Source organism: Alnus glutinosa, chromosome 4 (assembly GCF_958979055.1).
Source record: "Alnus glutinosa chromosome 4, dhAlnGlut1.1, whole genome shotgun sequence".
In the NCBI taxonomy this organism is placed as follows: Eukaryota; Viridiplantae; Streptophyta; class Magnoliopsida; order Fagales; family Betulaceae; genus Alnus; species Alnus glutinosa.
Window position 1 is genome coordinate 5,051,502 of NC_084889.1, and position 22,325 is coordinate 5,073,826.

Below are 22,325 nucleotides of genomic sequence, written 5' to 3' on the forward strand. Positions count from 1 at the left end.
ATCTCATATCTCTATAGTGGTGCACAACAGTTGTTGTATAACTGTTGTGCATCAATCACTCCTCGTATCAAAATATATGTAATTTTCACGTCTCATATATATGTTTTAAAAATACATGCAAGAATGCAGTTTGAGTACATTAAAAATCTTATACTAAGCTATAATATATTAAGGAAAACCCAATTTAGTAGTATCCAGAAGAAAAAAAAACTGTTAAAGCATAGAGGTAGATTTTTAACCAAAAAAAAAAGACCTTAATTGTGAGAGGAGATGATTAACGACCTCGTTGGGGTCCATGTTACAGATCTTTCCAAGGGTATATTCTCTTTAAAAAGAAAATAGAAGATATATTTAATTTTGTGTCTATGAGAGAGAACAAGCTAGCTAGTAATTATTTTTCTTTTTGTTTTCTACTCCAATAATTAATAAAAAAACGTTCAATCGGCAATGGACTATTATACGTGCTATATATATGTGTGTGTTATTGTTTCTTTCTAGTATTAAATTTCGCCTACAGAAAGTAAATGAGGTTCTTACACAAAATAGAGCCACAGATATTTTGTTACACTGTCGAAATTGTCACTTAAGCCCATATTTTGGTTCTTCAATTAATTGTTATAATATGAAAACGAAAAGCCTTTTTTTTTTTTTTTTTTTTTTTTTTTTTTTTTTTTTTTTTTTTTTTTTTACGTCCAAACAAGCATAGCATTAATGATTTAAGCTTCATGTTTGATATGAGCAATAAGCTGAATAAAATATAAGGATAGTTGATGAAAATCTTGTGGATCAATTTTTAATGAAACTTCGGCTCAAAATTATGGTTAAGTTCGAGGTGGCCTTTGAGATTGTGCCACAAGGACTGAGAGCAAAAAATCAGCCCTCAACAAAAGTCACAACTCGCAAGTGATTTGCAATTGTACCATACTAATTCTTTGGGTATTAAAAATATAGATCCTTTGAGGTAATTAAGTTTTTTTTTTTTTTTTTTTTTAACAGTAAACTTCACCTTCATTGCTTGATAAAAGTCCCAAAAGGGATTACACAAAATTACAAGAGACCAAAAGGTCTACATAAATGCAACAGAAGGTGTTAACACCGCCCTAAAGACGGAAACACAGGCTGAAGGCCATGGCAGTAAGTAGAGATAAAGAATCTCTACCCACAAAGTCAGGGAAAACCCCGACTTAAAGCAGCTATCAATTACAACAGTCTAATATTATATAAACATACAAATTGGACCTCTCAATACAATGAAGCACAACCCAACTAAAGATAAGAGGCCTGGTCTAGCATAAAGCCACCTAAAAGCCCATACAATATTAGCCCATTGCAAAGATACACTGTGAAAAGACAAAGAATATACAATCCAAACAAAAAACTCCACTGCCATCGCCGGAAAAGGCCAGTCACTGCCTGAGTCGGCGCGTGCGACACACGCGCCATATCCCAAGACTCCAGCAACACCCAACCACCACGGACCACCACCAAACAGCCACAAGGAAGATCGGAGGAGCGAAGCACAGCCCTCACGCGCCAAACCAGGAACCAAGTTCCCAGAGCGTGCAGGCCACTCGTCGGTCAAGGAATAACGACGCGACCTCCGTTTGTGACAATCGGACAGGAGGACGACGGCGGAAGCGGCTGCGGAGCGCGTGATAGGATAACACCGGTGGAAACGCACAGATCTGGCACTCAAAATAAAACAGAAAAAACACAGCCAAAGAAAACGAAAACCACCGAGGACACAAAAAAAACTTGCTGGAATGATCATTGTCGTCAATTGATTCACAGATACACGTATATCAACATCGCAACCAATCGCTTATTCGCACTCAAAATATATATATATATCGTCTCTCACTTAATGAGAAGTGACCTCCCTTCATAAGAGAGCAATTATTTATACGGTGCAATAGCCCCTTAAAGAGGAACGGCGGATTGTTCAACTTCTTAGTTTCTTTTGAGGGGAGGTCGTATCTCACTGGATGAGGATGGTCGAATGCCTCACTATGAGTGAAAGTTACCATTTATCTAGCGAATGATCAACCCTTCATCTTCTTCTTCTTTTTTAATTTGGTCATAAAATTGTAATTTTATAACGGCGTAAGCCATCGGTTATGTCATATGTCAATTGACGATTGATTGTAACCGAAATCAACGTGTACATCTAACGATCCATCTAGTGCCCGACACTAAAAATTTAAAATTATTTTAAACAAATAAATTATCCAATTATCTTTTAACTTACTTTTGATACTTTAGGAATCTTGTCCAAAGGACCAAATAAGTAATTTTTTTCTATAATTATAATTAAGAATCCAGTAAGTTAACCCAAAAAGAATTTATGAAATTTATATTCAAGCCGAACATTTTTCTCCTCGGTTACACGTGAAAATTCTAAAGACAAGAGGCGCGCGGTGCTTCCGATTAAAAAATTAAAACTTTTAATTAAAAAAAAAAAAAAAAAAAAAAAAAAGGTGGCGTTTCCTGTTTCCACTCATTATTGTCTCACAGACACGCCTTTGAACATTTTCTAACACGCCTTTGCCATTTGTCTTTGAAGAGTGGGTTGAGGAACCTGCAAAAAAACCTTTGACTTTTTGTCATTTGAGTGCTATGATTCCACCCATTCATTCATTTTCAATTATAAATGTTAATGTTGATCCAGTACGTCACTAAGCACCACCCAGCTTTTGAACCATTTACAGCTATCACCCCTATCACCGTACAATTGTCTAATATCTTGCCACCAGTCAACTTTTTGATGATTGGTCTAGAAATTGACCGGCCAGGATAGCCTGATGAACAATGGAGAATACCCATTAATGGTGTTCTAGTTGCACACCGTATGTGCATGACATTGTACTGTCAAACAACCTCAGTCGGACAAGTTGGTATAAACATGCAGACAGACAGAACACACTAAAAGGAAAAAGTAAAAGAAAAGAAGTTTCTTTGAAGGAAACAACCTGAGGCGAGTTTCTCCCTACTTTTGTTTCTCACACTTCATCAGATTCCAGAAGATTGGTATTTTCTTAGTAAGGTAGTTGTATTGAAGCCAAGGAGGACTTTTTCTTTGAAGGAGTCTGAGGTGAGTTTCTCACCACATTTCTTTCTTAAACTTTCCCAGATTCCAGAAGATTGGATTTTTCTTTTTTTTTTACCATGGTCATTTAACTAATCTGTAACTGGGTCTTGGCTTGTCGGTCTCTTCGGATTCTTGTATCGGGTAGCTCACATCCTCCTAACAAACACGTTAACTTTTTTAGCACTTAAAAAGTTTTCCTTATCTGGGTCTCTGCCGTTTATTTTATTTATATTTATTGTCAAGTTTGTTGTTTTTTCCGCTTCTTTTATTTTCGTTTGTTGCTTCTCAACCTACCCAACCTCAAAGTCTTAATTTTTTTTTTTTTTTTTTTTTACGTATATCCGGCAATAAATAGGTATTTTGTTCTTTGGGTTGTCTTTAATTCCACAACACATAGTCAACCAAAGCTTTTTTCTCTTCCTTCAAAGCCAATTTTCTGATATTCTTCTCCATCTGGGTATTCGCTTAATCACAGGATATGACTTCTGACATGATCCCTATTGATTCCTCTTGAGGTGCTCCTCCATCATCAGGTATGTGCCTTTGCGTTCTTCTTCTTATTCTTCAATTTCCCCCCTTTTTTTCTTTGGGTTTGCCTGAATTTTTTTCAAATTGTTTATGTACTGGGTTAGCCATAGATCTCTTTCTGACAGCATACTTTTTTATGTTGCAATCTAGAGATTGATTGTCGAAATATTGCGCACAACTTTTTTTGTTTTGTTTTGTTAATATACTTTTCTTAGCACTTGGCAATTTTCTCCTTGTTAGAAAGGTCAGCTAATTGTTAAAGTTCTCTGTTAGTTTCTTTATACTTGTGTTCTGTTTTTGGTAATTAAATGAAAATTTTTGCCTCAGGATCTTTTGAGGTTAGTATGTTAAACAAGGTGTTTTCTGATGAATCTTGTATCTTAGAATAGTATTGCATCTAGCTGTTCTGTGCTTTTGAAAAGAACCTTGAGCTTGTTCTATATGATAAAAGGGAACTAACTGCATCTTTTGTTTTTTTTCTTCTTCTTTAATTTCAGACTTATCAGTTGTGTGTACTTTGTTACCGGACTCTGAATTAAACTTGTGTAGATTCAAAATCAACAAGAATTATGTCCTCATACCTATTTATAATGTTTGCTTTACTGAACTTTTCTACACTCTTGTTGGCTTACATCCAGAAATTCACTAGAGAAAATGTTTGCTTAGCCCTTTCTGTGAATTCTTTGTATCATATTAAACGGAGAGATCTTTTTCTTTTTATCATTATAAACTTGTGTGGAAATGCTTTGATTATAGAATTTTTTTTTTCTTTTTCTTTTGCCAAAACTAGTTGGGTTGTTTCCGCATAATACTTTCTTTTCCTTTCATCCTTTCAGCAAATAAACAAGGTAACCTGATCTAATGCACCCTTTCTCTGGGTAGCCCTTTTCATTGGTTGATCAATCATGCGAATATTTCAGTTTAGGAATTATAAATACTTACACTTCCCATTAGTGTAATCTAACATTTGCATGTTATACAGGCAGCTGCTACATAGCACCTTCAATTGCTAGTTTTTTGTTCTAGTTTTACCAACCCATAGAGTTTAATCAGAATTTCTTTGTCAAACTTATGTGAGAGTTTGCGATACAGGACTTGTTCTACGGTAGAAGCTGCCTTCTTTCTCCCAACAGTAAGTAAGAAGAAAACTATGTCTTTAGTTAGGTCTGCAGAGCTATCTGCCACATCATATAGAAATCCAAAGCTCTATTCGCTAAAGGGAAGTGATGACTGTCCTGGCTTGTCCACCCAAATATTTGGTTCTGATAAGCATAAGATTACATATATGGCTGATTCTTACTGCAATGAAAGTTATGAGAAGTATTTCCTTGACTCCCCAACAGAAGAACTTATACAGCCTTCCAGTTCTGGCATATCAGGAAATTCATTTCACCAACGTGGTGCCTCCATGAGCACTCAAAACCCGTTTAGCACTCCTTTGGTGTCCATCAGACATGGTGATGCCCGTCGTTCCAATTTTGAATTGAACTACTTGGAAAGCCAAAGCCCAGATCCAATAGACTATGATGAAGATAATATGAGATTGAAGCTTCAAGAATTGGAAAGAGCATTGCTCGATGATAATGATGACGATGACGATGATGACATGTTTGGCTCTGGTCACAGCATGGAAATTGATGGTGAATGGGCTGACCCAGTGCGGAACGCATTGCTCCATCATGACTCGCCTAAGGAATCTTCATCAACAGATTCTAACCTTAGTAGCATCAGCAGCAACAAGGAAGTATCACAAGTATCTCCTAGGAGTCCTAGAAAGTTGCTGATGGATTGTGCTGGTGCACTCGCAGATGGAAACATTCTGGAAGCATCAGTTATGATTAATGAGCTCCGGCAGATGGTCTCAATCCAAGGGGATCCTCCTCAGAGGATTGCCGCCTACATGGTAGAAGGCCTTGCTGCTCGCATGGCTGCCTCTGGTAAATGTCTTTACAATGCTCTAAAATGCAAAGAGCCCCCCTCTTCTGACCGGCTTGCAGCCATGCAGATCCTCTTTGAGGTGTGCCCTTGTTTTAAATTTGGATTTATGGTAGCAAATGGTGCAATGATAGAGGCATTTAAAGATGAGAAAAGAGTCCATATAATAGATTTCGATATCAACCAAGGGACTCAATATATTACACTGATACAAACAATTGCCGCTCAGCCAGGGAAGCGGCCCCATTTGAGATTAACTGGGGTTGATGACCCTGAGTCAGTTCAACGTTCTGTTGGAGGCCTAGAAATTATTGGACGAAGACTGGAGAAGCTAGCAGAAACATTTGGGGTACCGTTTGAGTTTCGACCCTTGCCATCAAAGACTTCAATCATCTCTCCATCAATGCTTGACTGCCGGCCTGGGGAAGCACTGATAGTGAACTTTGCCTTCCAGCTTCACCACATGCCAGATGAGAGCGTGTCGACAGTAAACCAGCGAGACCAGCTTCTTCGGATGGTTAAGAGCCTGAATCCAAAACTCGTCACTGTGGTTGAACAAGACGTGAACACAAACACTGCCCCATTTTTACCTCGATTTGTTGAAGCCTACAATTACTACTCAGCTGTGTTCGAGTCTCTTGATGCAACTCTCCCAAGGGAGAGTCAGGACCGAATGAATGTTGAACGGCAGTGCCTGGCACGGGACATCGTTAACATCGTTGCATGTGAGGGAGAGGAGAGGATAGAGCGGTATGAAGTTGCAGGCAAATGGAGGGCAAGGATGATGATGGCCGGCTTCACTTCACGTCCAATGGGTCCAAATGTGATTGATATGATCCGGGAATTACTTACTGGGCAGTATTGTGACAGGTACGGGATGAAGGAAGAAATGGGTGCACTTCACTTCGGGTGGGAAGACAAAAGCTTGGTTGTTGCTTCAGCATGGAGGTGATATTAGATATTTTGTTAGTAGTAGCGTTTGGTTGGTTGTATTTGTAATAATATGTGGGATCGAGATGCATGCTGATGTATTATCTAAGTTAGAAATAAGGGCTTTCTTAATGGTATCCAGAAGAGAATTGTCAAGGATGATGATTAGGGGATTGCTGCTTATCTAATATTTTCATATAGCATCTTCTTTGTTGTGGAGCTTTGTTTTTGTACCGTTGAGATGGGCTCAAACTACCTTGTTTATAAGATTTCCAAACTTTTCCTTGGGTATAACGATGGATCCATTTCCGCACTTTTTCAGGTAGGAAATAAATAGAGAAATCCATGGAATTGCTTAAGGAACAAGAAAGGAAATGGTTACAGTAATTGTAGTGCTTAATCACCTCGACTGTTCTCAAAATTCCCATATCAAAATTTTACTCCTCATGTCTCAATTTCGAAGTTTCACCTGCTTCCCTTTTGGGCAAAATAGTTGTTAAACTAAAGAATAGATTATAATTTAGATGAGCCTTTTCTACAAAGCAACTTTCATCAAAAGCAAGCAGGATCCCTTCTCCTTCTCGAGGAAGAGGCATTTAAAAACTATGATTGATTGGTGCTCTAGTAGGAGTACCGTCTGTGTCCAATAGTACGACAAAGGACCAAGCATAAAAAATCAGTAACACGTCTGCACAACCACCAGCACTTAGAAGGCACAAATGAGGGCACAATTTTTTTATCAAATACCACCACCAAATTGCATTATTGATGCCGAGAGAACGTCACAGGTCCTGCCACAACTATATTTTACAATTTTTTTTTTCCAACAATCTTGTTAATGTCTATTTCTATCAAAATTTTGAAGGCATTCACTAAAAAATTACAAGATAATGAGAATAAATTTAAGACAAGCATATTCTATACTCAATGCTTCACCCCTACAAAACACAAAGCCACCTCAGCTTGGGCCTGGAGCTCTTCCAAGACCTTTACCAGCTTCTCGCGGCATAGACTGGTTTCACCCTGCTCTGCAAGCATTTTCCTCAACCTTCATTCCATGCAAGACAGAAGATGAACAAAAATCAGACATAAAGAGACCAATTGCAATTGATTCAACCTAGCAGAGGAGAAAATTGTATTCACTATTGAATGCCATGGACTACATCTCTGATCGCTCTCTCTCAGGTGCGCGCGCACAATTAGCGTAGAAAATAAACTAAAATAAAGAAATCGGTGAAAAAAGGTAGTAGTGGTGGTTTCTGATGTTTGGTAAAATTTTCCTGGTTAGATTCCGTTCATGGCATAAGCTATTTATTCATTTTCTCAACTTCAGGATCTGCAAACAACAAGAAGTGCAAATGCATTTTGCCCAATAAATAGTAAAATAAATCAGGGTGAGGATGAGTGTATGCTATCCTCATTAATGTATTCATCACCAGTGAAAAGAAGCTGAATAATACAAAGTGATGGTATCTCATTGAGTTTAAGTTGACAACCAACCTTCTAAGATGGTAGCACTTGCCACCATATTTAAATATGATAATTGTGTTATAAAAAGCAAAAGCGAAAAGCAAAAAAAGAAAAAGAAAAAGAAAAGGCAAAGCTGACTTACACAATATAATGTATGAACTCCAACGATATCAAAAACCATCCGAATGTAAGGAAATATTGATGCAAATACGTTGTCAATTACATGGCATTTAGATTATGAAGTTATATATGTTTGAAATGTGCAGAAAGAAACATGACATAGTAGTAACTGGATAAAACACGTCCAGTGAACATACCTATGGACAATTGCTGTGTCTCCATGGCCAGTGCAAATTATAAGCATGGCATTAGCAGGTAATGCATTGTAGAGGTTACGTATTCTAGCATCCATGCGAGTTAGTATTTCCTTTAGCTCAGGCGTGACGCTGCATTTGGTGCCTTTTCTGTTAGAAGACTTCTTATTACACGTAAGCAATGACATCATCTCTGCAAGTCTTCCATTCAATTTCTCTACATCCTCTGCTTGTTTTCTAAAATAGGAATTCAGTTCTGAGAATCGAGTCCAGACAAAGTGTACCTGTTCATTCTTCACCTGAAAGCAACAATAGATGTAACAAGCTTGTTACACGGACAGTTAACACCAAAAAGAGAAAGGGACATTTACCACCCATTATAAGATATACCTCCTTTGTGGCCTTTGCCAGAGCTGCGTCATCAGAACACACAGGAAAGGCATGGGATGACTCAGAGGAATATCGCTTCACTATAGAGATATCATCAATGAAAGAAGAGGTTTTGCCAGACTGACTCAAAACTGTAAGGAACTTTTCCCGCATGTATGATGGAGGTGAACCAAATTCAGGTCCTATTTTAAGAGCAAAAGAGCCGAAGGAATACGTCAGATTAGAGAAATATACTTCTACATCAATTTTTTTTACAAGCAATAGAAATTTATTCAAACAAAATAAAAATGTCACAAGGAGTGTGACTATAAACTAAGGGGTTTACAGAAGAAAATTTGATATATTTTGACAGATAAATTTTTCCTATGTCTCATCTTAAGTTACCTAGAACATGCTTTATTGCAAACAGGTACAGGAACTTGGAATGCAATTTACCCCAAAATGAATGGGGGATAACTTATATACAACTCATACGTTGTTTCATTGGAAGCCAAAAAGTGATAAGCTAGTTTTCACGTTAAAAACTTAGACTGGTTTTGTCCAAAAACTATAAGAAATAAAATTTCATTTTTCAATTATAAATAAGGGAAGAAAAAGACATTTCCGGATCATCAAAATTAGTGTATTGGAAAGCAAATGGACCACATGTTTTATGGATGATAAGTACTTTGTGTAATTTGTTGCTTGTTCGTCTAGCAAAAGAAAGATCACGATGAAGGGTGCCCAAAATCCAAAAAGTGAGGGACTTGAGAAATAGAAAACTGAAACTGGAGAAGATATGCATCCAGGGAAGTATAATTATGGAGAAGAACTTAAAAGGATAGCCATGGTGGCAATGACATCTATGTTTATATCACCACCACTTACCTTCGTAACTCAAGGAACTTCGTAGTGGCTCTATTCATTGCCTCAATTCGTAGGGAACCTCAAGAAATTGAAATATGGCTCCTCACAGGACTTGTTTTTGGTGAAATGGACCTAAGTTTGTTTTAAAATAGCTATAAAATTGACAAAGATAATTAACATCTTGTATACACTTCTCTTAATAAGCATACACAAGTATCTTTTCTAAAAGAACTTCCAAGTTGCAGCTATCCAATTATCAAACCATCGATTACCCCAATCTCCACTATTGCCCTATTTTCTTTTCACAAATGGTTCAATGCAAAAGCATGAAAGGAAAAAAAAAAATTACTTGCCATTTCGAATCTTTAAAAGTGCTAGTTCCATAGTAGCTCTTGCATCTTCAATACTGTCATGACCATTGCCTGACTGTTGTATCTCCTGAGACAGAAATCTCCTGGCAAGAACTCTCAGAGCAGTTTTGTGAGATGCACCACGGGGGTGCTTGTATAATACTGCAGTATCAATTACCAAATCATGAGAGATCTTTAATGCTAACAAGTCATTCTCCAAGGAATGCCCAACTAGGATGGTCTCCTTGTAAACCAGCTTTAGAAAAACTTCCTGAATATGGAAGCAGCTGTAAATTAATTAGAAAACAGTAGTCTTAACATGCAATCGATCAGTGAAGCAACAGCATGCAATCATGATGAATCAAGCAGGCCAAAAAAAGGAGGAAAACAAAACCAAATAACAAACCTGAATTTCCTTAAGACTTGTAGTCACCCCAGTTAACATCTCACATGTGATTCCACTGAACCTGAATATCCATGATGAATGATTACTAATAGCAAAGAGTGAAGCCAAATCACTTTTGACACACACACAGATTCCTCAAGTGTTCTTTTGATTTCAGAAATCCTAGTGGGAATCAGTCAATTTGGGTTTCTACAGAGATTTAGAATAAAGAAGCTTTCTCAAGGAAAAAAAGATTTGAACAAATAAGTTAGTAGGACTAATAATTAATCACCAAATATAGAAAAAGTATCCAAAAACACATGGAAATTGGATATCCAAAATGCCAGCTAGTTGCTTGTTTTTTTTTTATCAACTCCACAATATTAAATGAGGCATGACCCACACTAAACCGAACAGAGTTCCATAAGGCACTAGCTTACTCGCAATGGAATAAAAGGTGGTTAATGGTTTTCCCACTACACAAGCAGCACCAATCTACCACAATGATATGTCGCTTCCTTAAGTTATCCAAAGTGAGAAGTTTACCTAAAGCGGCCAACCAACCGAAAAAAGTCACTCTCAAATGAGCTTTACTCTGCCAAATACACCTCAAAGGGAAATGAGTGTTGTCATGGGGGATTAAGACATTATAGAAAGTTCTAACCTCAAATTGCTCTCTCTTGGAGAGGATCCAATAAAGTTTATCAACACCATCATGTCTCAAATTGATGGACTACAACTGATCAAAGAACGAAGTGAAGAATTCCAACTCCCAATCATGCACTGCTCTAACAATATTAACGTTCCACTGAGGCGAGCAATTAGAGAACTAAAGGCGATCTTCCATGGATCCATCCATAAGGCAAGCAATGCTAAACAATTCCGAGCAACACCCCACACCAAACGTCATGCCAAAAACTAACCTCAGAGCCGTCCTCCACCCCAAATCTAGTAAAACTAGAAAAACTGCTCCCAACCCCTCTTAATGAATTTCCAGAGACCCACCCCATACGACCCATTGACTCCATTATACACCACCTATCCACTGACTACCATATTAAAGGTCCACTACCAATCTCCATAGGGCCTCTCTCTTGTAAGCATAAAGCCATAATCACTTCCCCAAGAAGAGCTCGGTTGACCACAAGAAAATTTCGAATACCCAAACCCCCTCAGAAATAGGAGAACACAAATTGGACCAGCTTACTGGGTGAAATTTGACCCCTTCGCCCATGCCTCCCCACAAGAAATCCTGCTGTGATTTCTCAATTCGATTGGCTACGCTAGCCAAGCGGGGAAACAAAGACATAAAGTAGGAAGGCAAATTAGACAATGTGCTCTTAATCAAGGTAATCCGACCTCCTTTTGACAAGTACAACCGCTTTCAACCAGTCAAACGACGTTCAATCTTCTCAATAATGTCATCCAAACCAGTGCAGTGCTATAGTCATAGGTTGAGGGGTAGTAAGTTTCTAAAAATGGACGACAACTTGAACACAGAGACGGTGTTGTCGTTCAGTGCCCCATCTGCCTCTTCTGGTGTGGTGATAGAATTGGTTGGTCCTCCTTCGGAGTTGGTGGATAGTGAAGAGGAAGGCATATATTTATGGGGTGTGGAAGACGGAGAATGCTGGGGTGGGGATGGGGAAGGTGGAGACCTTCCTTACCCTTTGGGTGATTCCCCCCTTACCACCTGTTTGAAATGGGATTTGATGGGGGAGCCTTATGAGGAGATAGATATCATTTTAGAAGCTCACCCTGAAAGGTTGAGGGTAGAAGGGAGCTTCTAAATTTGGACTGTTCCATCAATTACGATGCTAAGGGTGCTTCACTGCACCAGAAGAGACAGACGGGCAACTCCCAACCCCCAGCCCCACAAAAAATTAAAGTGACATCCGCAAACAAAAGATGAGAGATATCAAGCCCACCATCACACTCAAAAGATTAACTTGCCAAAAGTTAGCATCGTTTGTCCATTCCCCTTTAAATCATAATAGCCCATAAGCAAGGTCAATTGAAAATTTTCTAGTACCACAACCCCACTCTTCCCAATATAACGTAAACCATATCAAGCCCTCAAAACTTGATATCTAGATATTTGTAATTCATTTTAAAAATAAGATCGATTTATCTTTTTGTCCTTCCATCAGAATTCTCACCCCGAAAAGATAGTCCTTGCAAGATTACATACCTTTTTTTCCACCCCACTAAGGGATCTTTGGACTTATTTTCTTTTGCATGCTGGAAAGTCCACCATTAATCTTTCTTGCCTAGAAGCCAGCAAGCTTAATTTTTTTGCCCCAGATAATTAAAAAGTAATTCCATGTGTCCAAATAATTTGTATACAGTACTATAATGCAATTTTTTTTTTTGATAAGCAGTACTATAATGCAATTATTATTTATGACAAAGGAAATATACACAAGTGAGAGCATCTACAAAGTTCAAGTAAATATATAAACAATTATATATACATATCAAATCAGAAAAAGGCTCTTTCCAACTCCCAACCCCACTCCCGCAAGGAATGAACAGAAAAAGTAGTACTGATGATATATACTGGCAACATCAATATGCATAATTGGAAGTTGCTAAAACACCAAAATGCACCAATAACCATAAAAGAGTTCTTAGTATTCCAACTTGCTTTTTTTTTTTTTTTTTTTTTATTATCAAAACACAAGATACCAAAAAACCCAAAATAATTCTAGAGTTCATTTTTAAAAAAGCAACTGAAAAATATTCAAATAAAGGTTTACTGGAAGCTCAAACTAAAGTGTACCTGGTGTTGTAGTCGATGATAGCGTTTGATGGTTTAACCAATTTATCTAGCAAAACCTGGGAAAATTCAATCAAGCCTAGTTAGATGTCCAAGAAAAAGAACGTTCACGGCAATCCAAATTTGAGAAACTAATTAGTACTTTTAATTCAAACATCTACAAAATTAAAAAGAGGCATTTATAGCCAAAGTTAACGAAGAATGGATAGTCAAAATTTTGGAGACGGATCCAGGTATATAGAGATTTAAACACAACGCTTTGCCATGTTGTGAATCCCACAAAAGGATATAAGACATCAATGATGATGATAGTGATTTTAATATACTATTTATTTTGGAAAGAATTATAGCATACAAAGCATAGTTCATGTACCAACAATATAGATAGCTGCATCTTAGGGAGGATCAAGATACAAGGGTACCTCAGAAAACGTCCTTTTCTTCTTTTTTTTCTTACAAACCTCAAATTTAACAATGAAACACAAATGGAATCATAAGGGCTTTGCAAAGAGTAAGAAACCAAGGTTTGCCAGAAGTCCTCTTTGCCTATGAAGTACTTGGGTTTGCCGTTGGGGGCTTCGTTTAAGACAAAATCTATATGTAATGCTTTAATTGAAAAGACAGAACGTTTTTTGGCAAGTTGGAAGTGGCTTTATTTGTAAAAGGGTGGTAGGGTCACATTGATTTTATATATATATAAGTAAATTCATTTCGTTAAAAAGGGCAAAGGCACAACCCAAGTATACAAGAAGTATACAAGAGATATATCTAACCAAAATAAGGAAAAAAAAAATGAAACTAGTAATATTAAAGTCAAAGGCAGCCACCCAGTAGTAAAGTTTCTTGAAGAAAAAAGGCTTTAATTCCACCACTATATGCTCACAATCTTCAAAACTTGTTGGCTTATTGGAGATGGAACTAAAACTAACTTTTGGACTAATAACTGGTAGCTGGATAATACTATCGAACTTCAGGCGAAATGAAGCAAGCAAGGGAAAGCAAGAGAGAACTTATGACTTCGTGGATGGAGAGGGATTCCTGGAGAGAGGAGCGTTGACATGCTATGAGTTGAATCCTTACTACATGAAGGAAGAATCTAAGAGCAAAATCTCATTTCTTTTCCTCCATAGACACTACATTAGGCATAACGGAACCATCTTCCACACTGCAGTATTCTGAATACTACCCCAATTGCCCTCTCCAAAAAGCGAAAAGGTTTACTACTCTTGTAAGCATAACTCAAGCTAACCCTACACGACTGAAAAAGTATTCCATAGTGCACTAGCATAGATTCACATTGATTAAAAGTACTTTATCCAATTTCCCCACTTATTTCTTGTCCTTTTTCCCCATCGCTGTTGGAGTTGCTAACCATATTGAGAAACTTCAGAGGGACTTCTTGTGGGGTAGAGTTGGTGATGAGTTTAAATTCCACCTAGTCAGTTGGGCAAAGATTTGAACTTTGATGTCTCTAGGCGGTTTGGGTATTAGAAACATGTCATTTAATCGAACTCTCTTTGGGAAATGGTTATAGCGTTACGCCACAGATAGGGAGGCTTGTTTGGACCCTATGAGGTTAGGGTGTAGACAAATATTCAGAGGGGGTAGGGGGACTTCTCTAGATTTGTGAGACTTGAGGTGAGAGATGGGTCTAAGATCAAGTTTTCGCAAGATATTTGGTGTGGTGATTAAACTTTGAAGGCATCTTTCTTGGTGTTATTTAATATAGTATTTTAAAGGAGGCTTTGATGGCAGACCATATGGTATTTTCTATTGATAACTTTCAGTGAATATCACCTTCATCAAACCAGTGCATGATTGAAAGGTAAAGATGGTCTTTTCGTTCTTTAATCTATTGATGAGTTGAGGTGGTGAAAATAGAATTTGTTAGACCCCTTCCAAAAGGTGAACGTTCGAGATTAGATTTTTTTACTTTGCGCTTAGCCATCCTACTGACTCTTAGTTCCTTTAGAAGAGCATTTGGAGAAATAAAACCCCTCTAAGAATGGCTTTCTTTGTTTGGACAGTAGCATTAGAAAAGATTTTGATCCTGGATAACCTAAAGAAGAGGCACGTCATTGTAATGGACCGGTAGTGCATGTGCGAGAAGAGTGAGAAATCCATCGGCCGACTTCTGCTCCACTGCGATGTAGCTAGAGATTTGTGGGTATGTTCAGTCTTTTCGGGGTAGAGTAGGTTATGGCTCAACGGATGGAGCTATTGGCTAGTTGGAGGGGCCAATTTGGTAGGATGATTCCTCTTTTTTTCTTTTCTTTTTTTTATGTGGTGCATTTAGAGAGAACGCAATGCCATAAATTTTGAAGATTGTGAGAGAATGGTGGTAGAGTCAAAAGCTTTAGTGTTCAAAACTCTTTATGGTGGATGGTTGCTCTCCATAGTTCTCGCTTCTCTAATTTTCTAGAATTTCTAGATTTGTGCTTTACTTCTTCTCCCTAGTTGGGTGTCCCTCTTGTAGGCTTGTATACTTCTTGTGTACTTGGATTCCGCCCCTTTGCACCGTCTAATAAGATTGAATTACTTATAAAAGAAAAAAGAAACCATGTTGGAATTTTGAGAGAGAGAGAGAGAGAGAGAGAGAGACGAGAGGAGGGGAGGGGGGGCTGAAATAAGTTGAAAATCAATGTTGTAACACATTGGGCAACTGAATATAATGAGTCAATTTCATTCGCATAAACTCATGCAAGCATACTGACCAGCACAGGACAAATAGATATTTAGGCACCCAAGGGCAACTTTTTAGTGAACAACTCTGAGACTGAAATCAACAGAAAGATGGTCTTGACTTCAAAAAATGTTGTTGATAGCCACTTCCTTTTGCAAAAATTGGGTTAAAAGCAAAATTAGCTTTGATCATACCTCTCCTTTTATATCCACCAAGGTCACCCTTGTAAGCTCAAAACCCTCACTTGTGATACACTAATAAAATAAAAAAAAGACAATGTAAGTGCATGAGTGAAATATTTGCTAAGAAAAATTTGCACTGTCACTACCAACAAGTCATTTAAAGAGAAGATAAATTCAAAATGAAGTACTACTCTAACTAGAAACATTTAATTATATTCAACCTCTAAAAGGCAACTTTCAGCAAATAAACAACCTAGATTTAAAATTTTAAGTTCAAATGTGAGTATGTATGTGACTCTTCAGTAGCAAATTTCCACTAGAGGGACCAAATTATGTTCTGCCTGTCTTGGTATAGTATAATTTCATATGTTAAAACTGAAATAAATTTATTAGAAAAAAAAAAAAAGAAAAAAAAAAAAAAGAACATATTAATGTGACAATAAATTCAACAACAATCAATGAAATGCCGGAAGCAAAGGTGATCAAGTTTTAGATAATAAAACTAAGAAGTTTTTTTTAATAAATAAATAAAAGAAGAAGAAGAAAGAAAGAAAAAGAAGCCAAAATTGCTCACATACATCGAGCAAGGGTCTTATTGTGAGAGATCATTACAAAATCAAATCATGGAAACATTTAAACAGTCTAGACGCAAGGAGAAAAAGGCAAATCAAGATCAAGCAAAAAAGATGAATTATAGAAAGACATTTGGGTTTCAAGAGACATGTACTAGTGGTCAAACATAGCCTAGGTTTTCACTTTTTCACTTTTTTATTTTCAGTAAGTGAGGTTTTCATGTATTGTACCAGGTACTTGTATCTAATTTTCTAGTTATTTGGACTTCTTTTAGATCAAGCGAATGAATGCAAAATCATCAAGAGTATTATATAACTGAAATCCTTAACTTCATGACCATTACAGACAGCTTTAATTTTGAAGTTAAATGAGATGCCAGATAAGACGATACAAGGGAAACTAAAAATAGGTGTTACACTTTTTGATAAGTAATTTTTTTTTGATAAGTATAAAGACATATGTTAATTGGAGATGTTAGGTATCAATCCCCGAACCTTGCATGCTAAGCGAGAAAGGTAAATTTTAAATTAAAAATAGGTGTTACACCCCAACATGAGTTTATCAAATGATCAAAGCATTTTCTAATATACATTAATACTGGTGATCAAGGGTAAAATTATCAAAACAAAATTGGAGAAAAAGAGTTAAGGCCAACAAGCACAAATAAGAAATGCGAAGGGAGAAATCATCAATACTCGCACAAAAGCCACAGAATCAGTGAGGTTGCTAAAGGTTGTACCTTTCTGCGACAGAGGACATAACTTATTTTTCACTTTAAGTGGGGCAAAATGGCAAAAAAAAATGTATCAAATATACCTGTAATGGAAACATGATGCCAATGTCTAATTTCTGGTTTCACTCAATAAAACAATGCCATCAAATTTAGCAATTGTAGGTCATTTGCCTCACCCCAAAAGAAACAAGAAGCATGCTTGTATAGGCCCAGATAGGACAAGTTGATGGAAATTCTACCAATTGAGGACCCACTAACAAGAATGCTATGATAATGAATAGAAGAAAGTGCTAAATTTTCGGCCACCATGTTCTTTTTAAGTTCAAATTTAGCAGAAGTTAAAAATTATCTCATTATAAATCACTAGACATTAAAAGCATTTTCTAAACTCACATATATGGACTTACCATCTCGCAATCAAGTGCCAGCATTTCATAAAAAGAAGATCCTAAAGGAGCGGGAAGAGTAGAAAGAAAACCTGCGTTACGGATACAAAAGTTAGGGAACCATCTAACATATAAACAAAAGAAATTTTAATAAACTTCACTAGCAAAACTAAATTATATATGAATCACGGGAGTATATTTATTTCACCTGGCTGGTTGAGACAATATCCATTGTCTTCTAGTTCTTTCACTGTAAGGGTGTAATATGTAACAGGGAAAGGTAGATCTTTCATAAGTTCCACACGGGACGGCATATCTGTAATGGTACCACATCGTTCTGCATAGTGAAGATGCCATTTCAGTATCTATATATACAAAAGATTGTTTTGAGAAGAGGTTAAATATTTTTTTTCTTTGAACAAAGCAAGGAACGCATGTCTGTAACCATTGTTCAGAATCTAGTCTGGAACCCAACTGGTTGGACTCTTTACTGGTCTTAGGACCAGCCCTCATTAATCTCTATGATTGTCTTCAAAGTAAACCCCTTTTGACCCTTGTGAACTGGTGGTTGAATTGAAAACTGCTAAAACAGTTTTGCAATTTGCTTGACCTTGCTGGTTTAGAAATTGCTCTTCCCAGATGCAGGTGTGTGTTGATTAATAATAGAGTGAAAAGTTGACAGCATGAAAAAAGCCACAAAAGAGAACAGCACATGATTAAGCTTCACTCAAGCAGCATTTATTTGTTTCCATCCCAATCTCATACCTATTTTCCTTTACACTATGTGTGGTAAGAGGGATACAAAGTATAGGAGAGATTGAGATGGGAGGGAAGAAGGGGTAGGAGGGAGGAAGTCAAGAGAGTTCACCTCCCCCTCTTGTTGTTTAGTACAAAGAAAGGAAAAGAGGAGGGAATGAAAGAATAAAAGATATAATTTTACTACTATGACATGATTTAAATTGGCTCAAGTTAGAATGAAACTTAAAATTAACACTTGCCTTAAGAGGCTGTCTCTCCCTCCTCTAATCTGCCCAAAGTGGGTGGGTGGGTGGGTGGATGGATTTTGGTGGACCCAGGGGCTTTTGCCTCACCCTCCCTCCCCTTCTCCTTCCTACCAAAGGGAGGGTCTTTATTCTCCCTTCCCATTCCCTTCTACCACTTTTAATCCGTTCTCTATCGTTTCAGACAAACATAGAGTTAAGGTTTTAACCCAAGAGACACCCCACTCCAGGAAAGAAAGTCCAATTTCTACTTCCATTGTTTCCTGCTCTTGCATCCAAGTTTTGCATTATTAATTTAGCAATGATGAAACAGGCTGGCTACAAAGTGCAATATAACAGACTGCTAGCCAAATTGGAGTCAGTAGTAAAGCAAGCAACTGCACCACTATCAATAAGTATGCAACAAATTGAATGCCTTCTATTTACCTAATACAAATTGAATGCCTTCTCCCAATCCAAGATTCCTGTCGGTTTTGATCATAACGGGGAGATTGTGGTTTGGGAGGAGGAAGATGATTTTGGGGATGGTTTGCCCTTGGATTGGGTGTTAGATGGGGATTTTGCGTTGGATGTGGACTTTGGGGAGGAGGCTATGGCAATTCGGGATGCCATGAAAGAAGAATTTCAACGGGATAAGATGATTGCGCGCCAAAAGTCCAAAGGAAAGTGAGAGCTCCTGAATCTGCACAGCTCCATCAATTATGGGGACGATTTTGTTCCTTTTAGGCGTAGGAAAGGCAAGGCTCACGTGACGTAGGCCTTGGCGGGTTGTGGGTTGTTTTTTCCGTTATATTTTGGGTTTGCTTTGCAGTTCGGCCTCGGTCGGCTTGGATTTTGGGTGTCTCTTGTGGTTTCGGTCGGCTTCAGCAAGCTTGGTCTTTGGGTGCCTCTGGGTTTTGGTTGTAGTGGGTGTTTTTTTGTTTTTTTTGGGCGTTTCGGGTTTTGTGGGTGTTGTTGGGGCGTTCTGCTGTTTTTGGGCGTGTTCTTGGGTTTTGGGTTTGTTAGTGCTTCTCGTATACTGCCTGTGTACTGGGGCGCCTTACGCTTTTTTAATAAAATTGCTTTTTACTTATCAAAAAAAATTACTGAAACAAAATAAATACAGTCTCATCTTTAAAAGGCTTATGGCTAGCCATTCCACTCATACAAGTTTGAATAGCAACTCCTCAGTTAGAAAAGTATTGAACACCTTATTTTATCATGCAAATGATGAATTCAAGACAGGATAATGACTAAATACCTTGTTCAGATGCCAGATTAGATTTCCTTAACACTGAATTACTTTCATCTCTCTTTCTTTTCCGCTTGCAAGTTAGAAGGGCATCTATCGTCTGCATTCCATCTGATACACAGCTAGTATATAACAAACAACAAAAACTCTAAGGAATGCAAGAAGAGAAAGATAGACATAAAATATTTTGAAGCGGCAAAAGGAACAAAAATATCATTACCAACCTAAGAGCTAAAACTGCCCTTGGATTTCCGCAGCATTTTTTGAAACTAGAAAGTATTTTAGACTGTGATAAGTACAAAGCTGCATCCAGGCCCGGTACATAAAGCATAACCACTTTTGGAATTAGAGGCTTGTTCTGCAGTTCATAAACTGTTGTATCAGTAACTTACTTCTATCATATGTCAGTTAGGATGCCAACACCAATTAGTATGGGTTGTAGTTGAGTTGTACGCAAGTACAGAAGCCATGAACAAATCATTCATATGTTAAGAGAGCTGAAATATCAAAATTCAAGAATATGGGGTTGTGAAAAAAAAGATAACAAAATTATCAAGAGGGTCTCATAGGTATGTGACACATGATCTAATATTTAAAAGAAAAGCCACCTTAAGGATGTGTCTTCTTTTGCTATATAGGAGCTCAAGAGGGCCTCATAGGTGTATGCTCATTAATGCTGAAAGTAACAAGAAATACACCACAAAAATGCATTGCCCAATATGGCCCCAAATGAAGTCAATGTACAACATTACTTGGTCACAAGCACAATAAAGTTCAGGAAATCTTACTCAGAAAATAAAACAATCTCTAACCTAAGCATATAGTTGAATCATGTATCGTTTTGAGCTCACTATTAGTATGCTACTATGATAGTACATGAAGGAATACCTAATTGTTTTCTTTACCTTAATAAAAACCCATGATGGCATGAATCCTTCAGCAAGCACCCAAGTTACAAGCCCTTGAACATCCTGCATCACGATCAAACTACAATCAACTTTTCCTTAATTTTATGCAACAATTGATCAACATTCCAAGAAATTTGGATGTTTGCGGAGACCTACTTCAAGATTCAAAGTTGAATTAGCTTCTGGCTTCTTGAAAACAATTTCCGCCTTACCCTGAAAAGGCATATTAAAGAATATCTATGATACTAGGACACAAGCACAAATGTCGCAATTCAGCATGGACATGGTGCATCATACACAGCAACTTGTGAAAATCAACACATGATATGTACATACATACACGCATACATGCATATATCCTTTTTGGTGATAGCGCAGATGTGACTAGCAATTTTTTTAATGTCATTACAAATGGTATTAGAACCATCTAGTAATGCGTCATGTGGTACTGTCAGCACCGCATGACGTAACCCTAACGAGGATGTCAGGGGTTTAAGGAGAAAGTTTGTAACACCCATGTCGCACATTGGAAAGATGAGGAGGAGCCCACATAGAATAGATGGTTTATAAGAGATGTTCATGGGTGCTAAGTCTTACAAAGTTTCACATTGTTTACTTACTAGGTGAAACTGAGCTTTATAAGTAATTCTTCGGAAGCTCGAAATTGACCTGCCCTTTTGAGGTGATAGCGCAAAATTGGTTAACACTTTTTCCTAGGTCGTTACATTTTATATATATATGTGTGCGCGCGCGCGCATTAACTTTTATACGAATGTAAGCACATACGTGTTTATGTTTCAATGTTTTAAACCCTGACACAAGTGTTGTGCCGTCACGAGTCCAACATTCCAAATTTTGAATAGGATAAGTCTCCTAAAAATCATAGGATTAAACACAATGCCACAACCACTAAAATTCAACATATTCCAAGAACCACTGGGCCAGCATTCTCGGCACAAACAAAAGCATTTTTTTCCTTTATATATTAAGCCAAAATGAATTTTCTCAAGTATCATTGCAGATTACGAAAAGACCATCCAAAACATTTTTAGTGTGATTACTTTTAAAGAGAAGATAGCCTCATAAGCGGTTACCTTAGACGCCACATTTATCACCAAAACAAGCAAATACTACTTTCCTTTTCTTTTTAAGATAAATTAAAGAATAATCAGTTGAAGGCGCTGGAATTAACAAAGATAAAAAGTTTAAGAAATAAATAAATAGAAAATCAAAAGTAAAGTGGAGGAGAAGAGTTACTTGAGGTCCGTAAATATCGAAGAAATCGGAGCGCTGAGTATTATTGCTCGAACTATCTTCCACGGAAGAAAAAGCTTTTAATTTCTGGTTTGGGGACAGCATATTTCGGACTCTCCTTCACAGAGAGAGAGAGAGAGGACCTTCGAAGTTTGAAGTCGTGGCAACGGGGCTCTCAGTAAGCAAACCCTTGGGTACGGGATCAATGAGGCTGCAAATTACATGGGCTGGCCCGATAATATGGCCCGGTTTGTAAAAGCATGGGGCTTGGGTCCAGCTTTAGGATTAAAATAGTTTGGGGCTGGATATAAAATAAACGTGAATAAATTTTTTTTTTTTTTTTGGTGAAATTATCGAAC

The 22,325-nt window shown here is 37.5% G+C and overlaps 2 protein-coding genes across 2 annotated transcripts; one reads left to right on the forward strand and one right to left on the reverse strand.

Moving 5' to 3' along the window:
* The first annotated feature begins 2,928 nt into the window (after window positions 1–2,928).
* Window positions 2,929–6,700, forward strand: LOC133865535 (scarecrow-like protein 1). Its single transcript, XM_062301958.1, has 3 exons — window positions 2,929–3,091; window positions 3,564–3,621; window positions 4,709–6,700. Exon 3 carries the CDS (start codon window positions 4,767–4,769, stop codon window positions 6,501–6,503), a length of 1,737 nt encoding a protein of 578 aa, XP_062157942.1. The 5' UTR covers window positions 2,929–3,091; window positions 3,564–3,621; window positions 4,709–4,766; the 3' UTR covers window positions 6,504–6,700.
* Window positions 6,701–7,214: 514 nt separating this feature from the next.
* Window positions 7,215–22,134, reverse strand: LOC133867121 (small RNA degrading nuclease 5). Its single transcript, XM_062303803.1, has 14 exons — window positions 21,970–22,134; window positions 20,869–20,925; window positions 20,710–20,775; window positions 20,029–20,162; window positions 19,814–19,926; window positions 17,781–17,909; window positions 17,594–17,664; window positions 15,893–15,952; window positions 13,019–13,074; window positions 10,258–10,318; window positions 9,855–10,122; window positions 8,656–8,837; window positions 8,269–8,564; window positions 7,215–7,529 (listed from the first exon to the last, which is right to left on the reverse strand). The coding sequence occupies exons 1-14, from the start codon at window positions 22,069–22,071 to the stop codon at window positions 7,406–7,408; spliced, it is 1,719 nt and encodes a 572-aa protein (XP_062159787.1). The 5' UTR covers window positions 22,072–22,134; the 3' UTR covers window positions 7,215–7,405.
* Between the last annotated feature and the right edge of the window lie 191 nt (window positions 22,135–22,325).

Bases quoted from the DNA above. Each gene is read 5' to 3' on its own strand.
- LOC133865535 (XM_062301958.1), top strand. From the start codon at position 4,767: ATGTCTTTAGTTAGGTCTGCAGAGCTATCTGCCACATCATATAGAAAT.
- LOC133867121 (XM_062303803.1), bottom strand. From the start codon at position 22,071: ATGCTGTCCCCAAACCAGAAATTAAAAGCTTTTTCTTCCGTGGAAGAT. The intron at 20,926-21,969 runs GTAACTCTTCTC...ATGCCTTTTCAG, and splicing joins TCGATATTTACGGACCTCAA to GGTAAGGCGGAAATTGTTTT. The intron at 13,075-15,892 runs GTATGATCAAAG...GAATTTTCCCAG, and splicing joins TGGTGGATATAAAAGGAGAG to GTTTTGCTAGATAAATTGGT.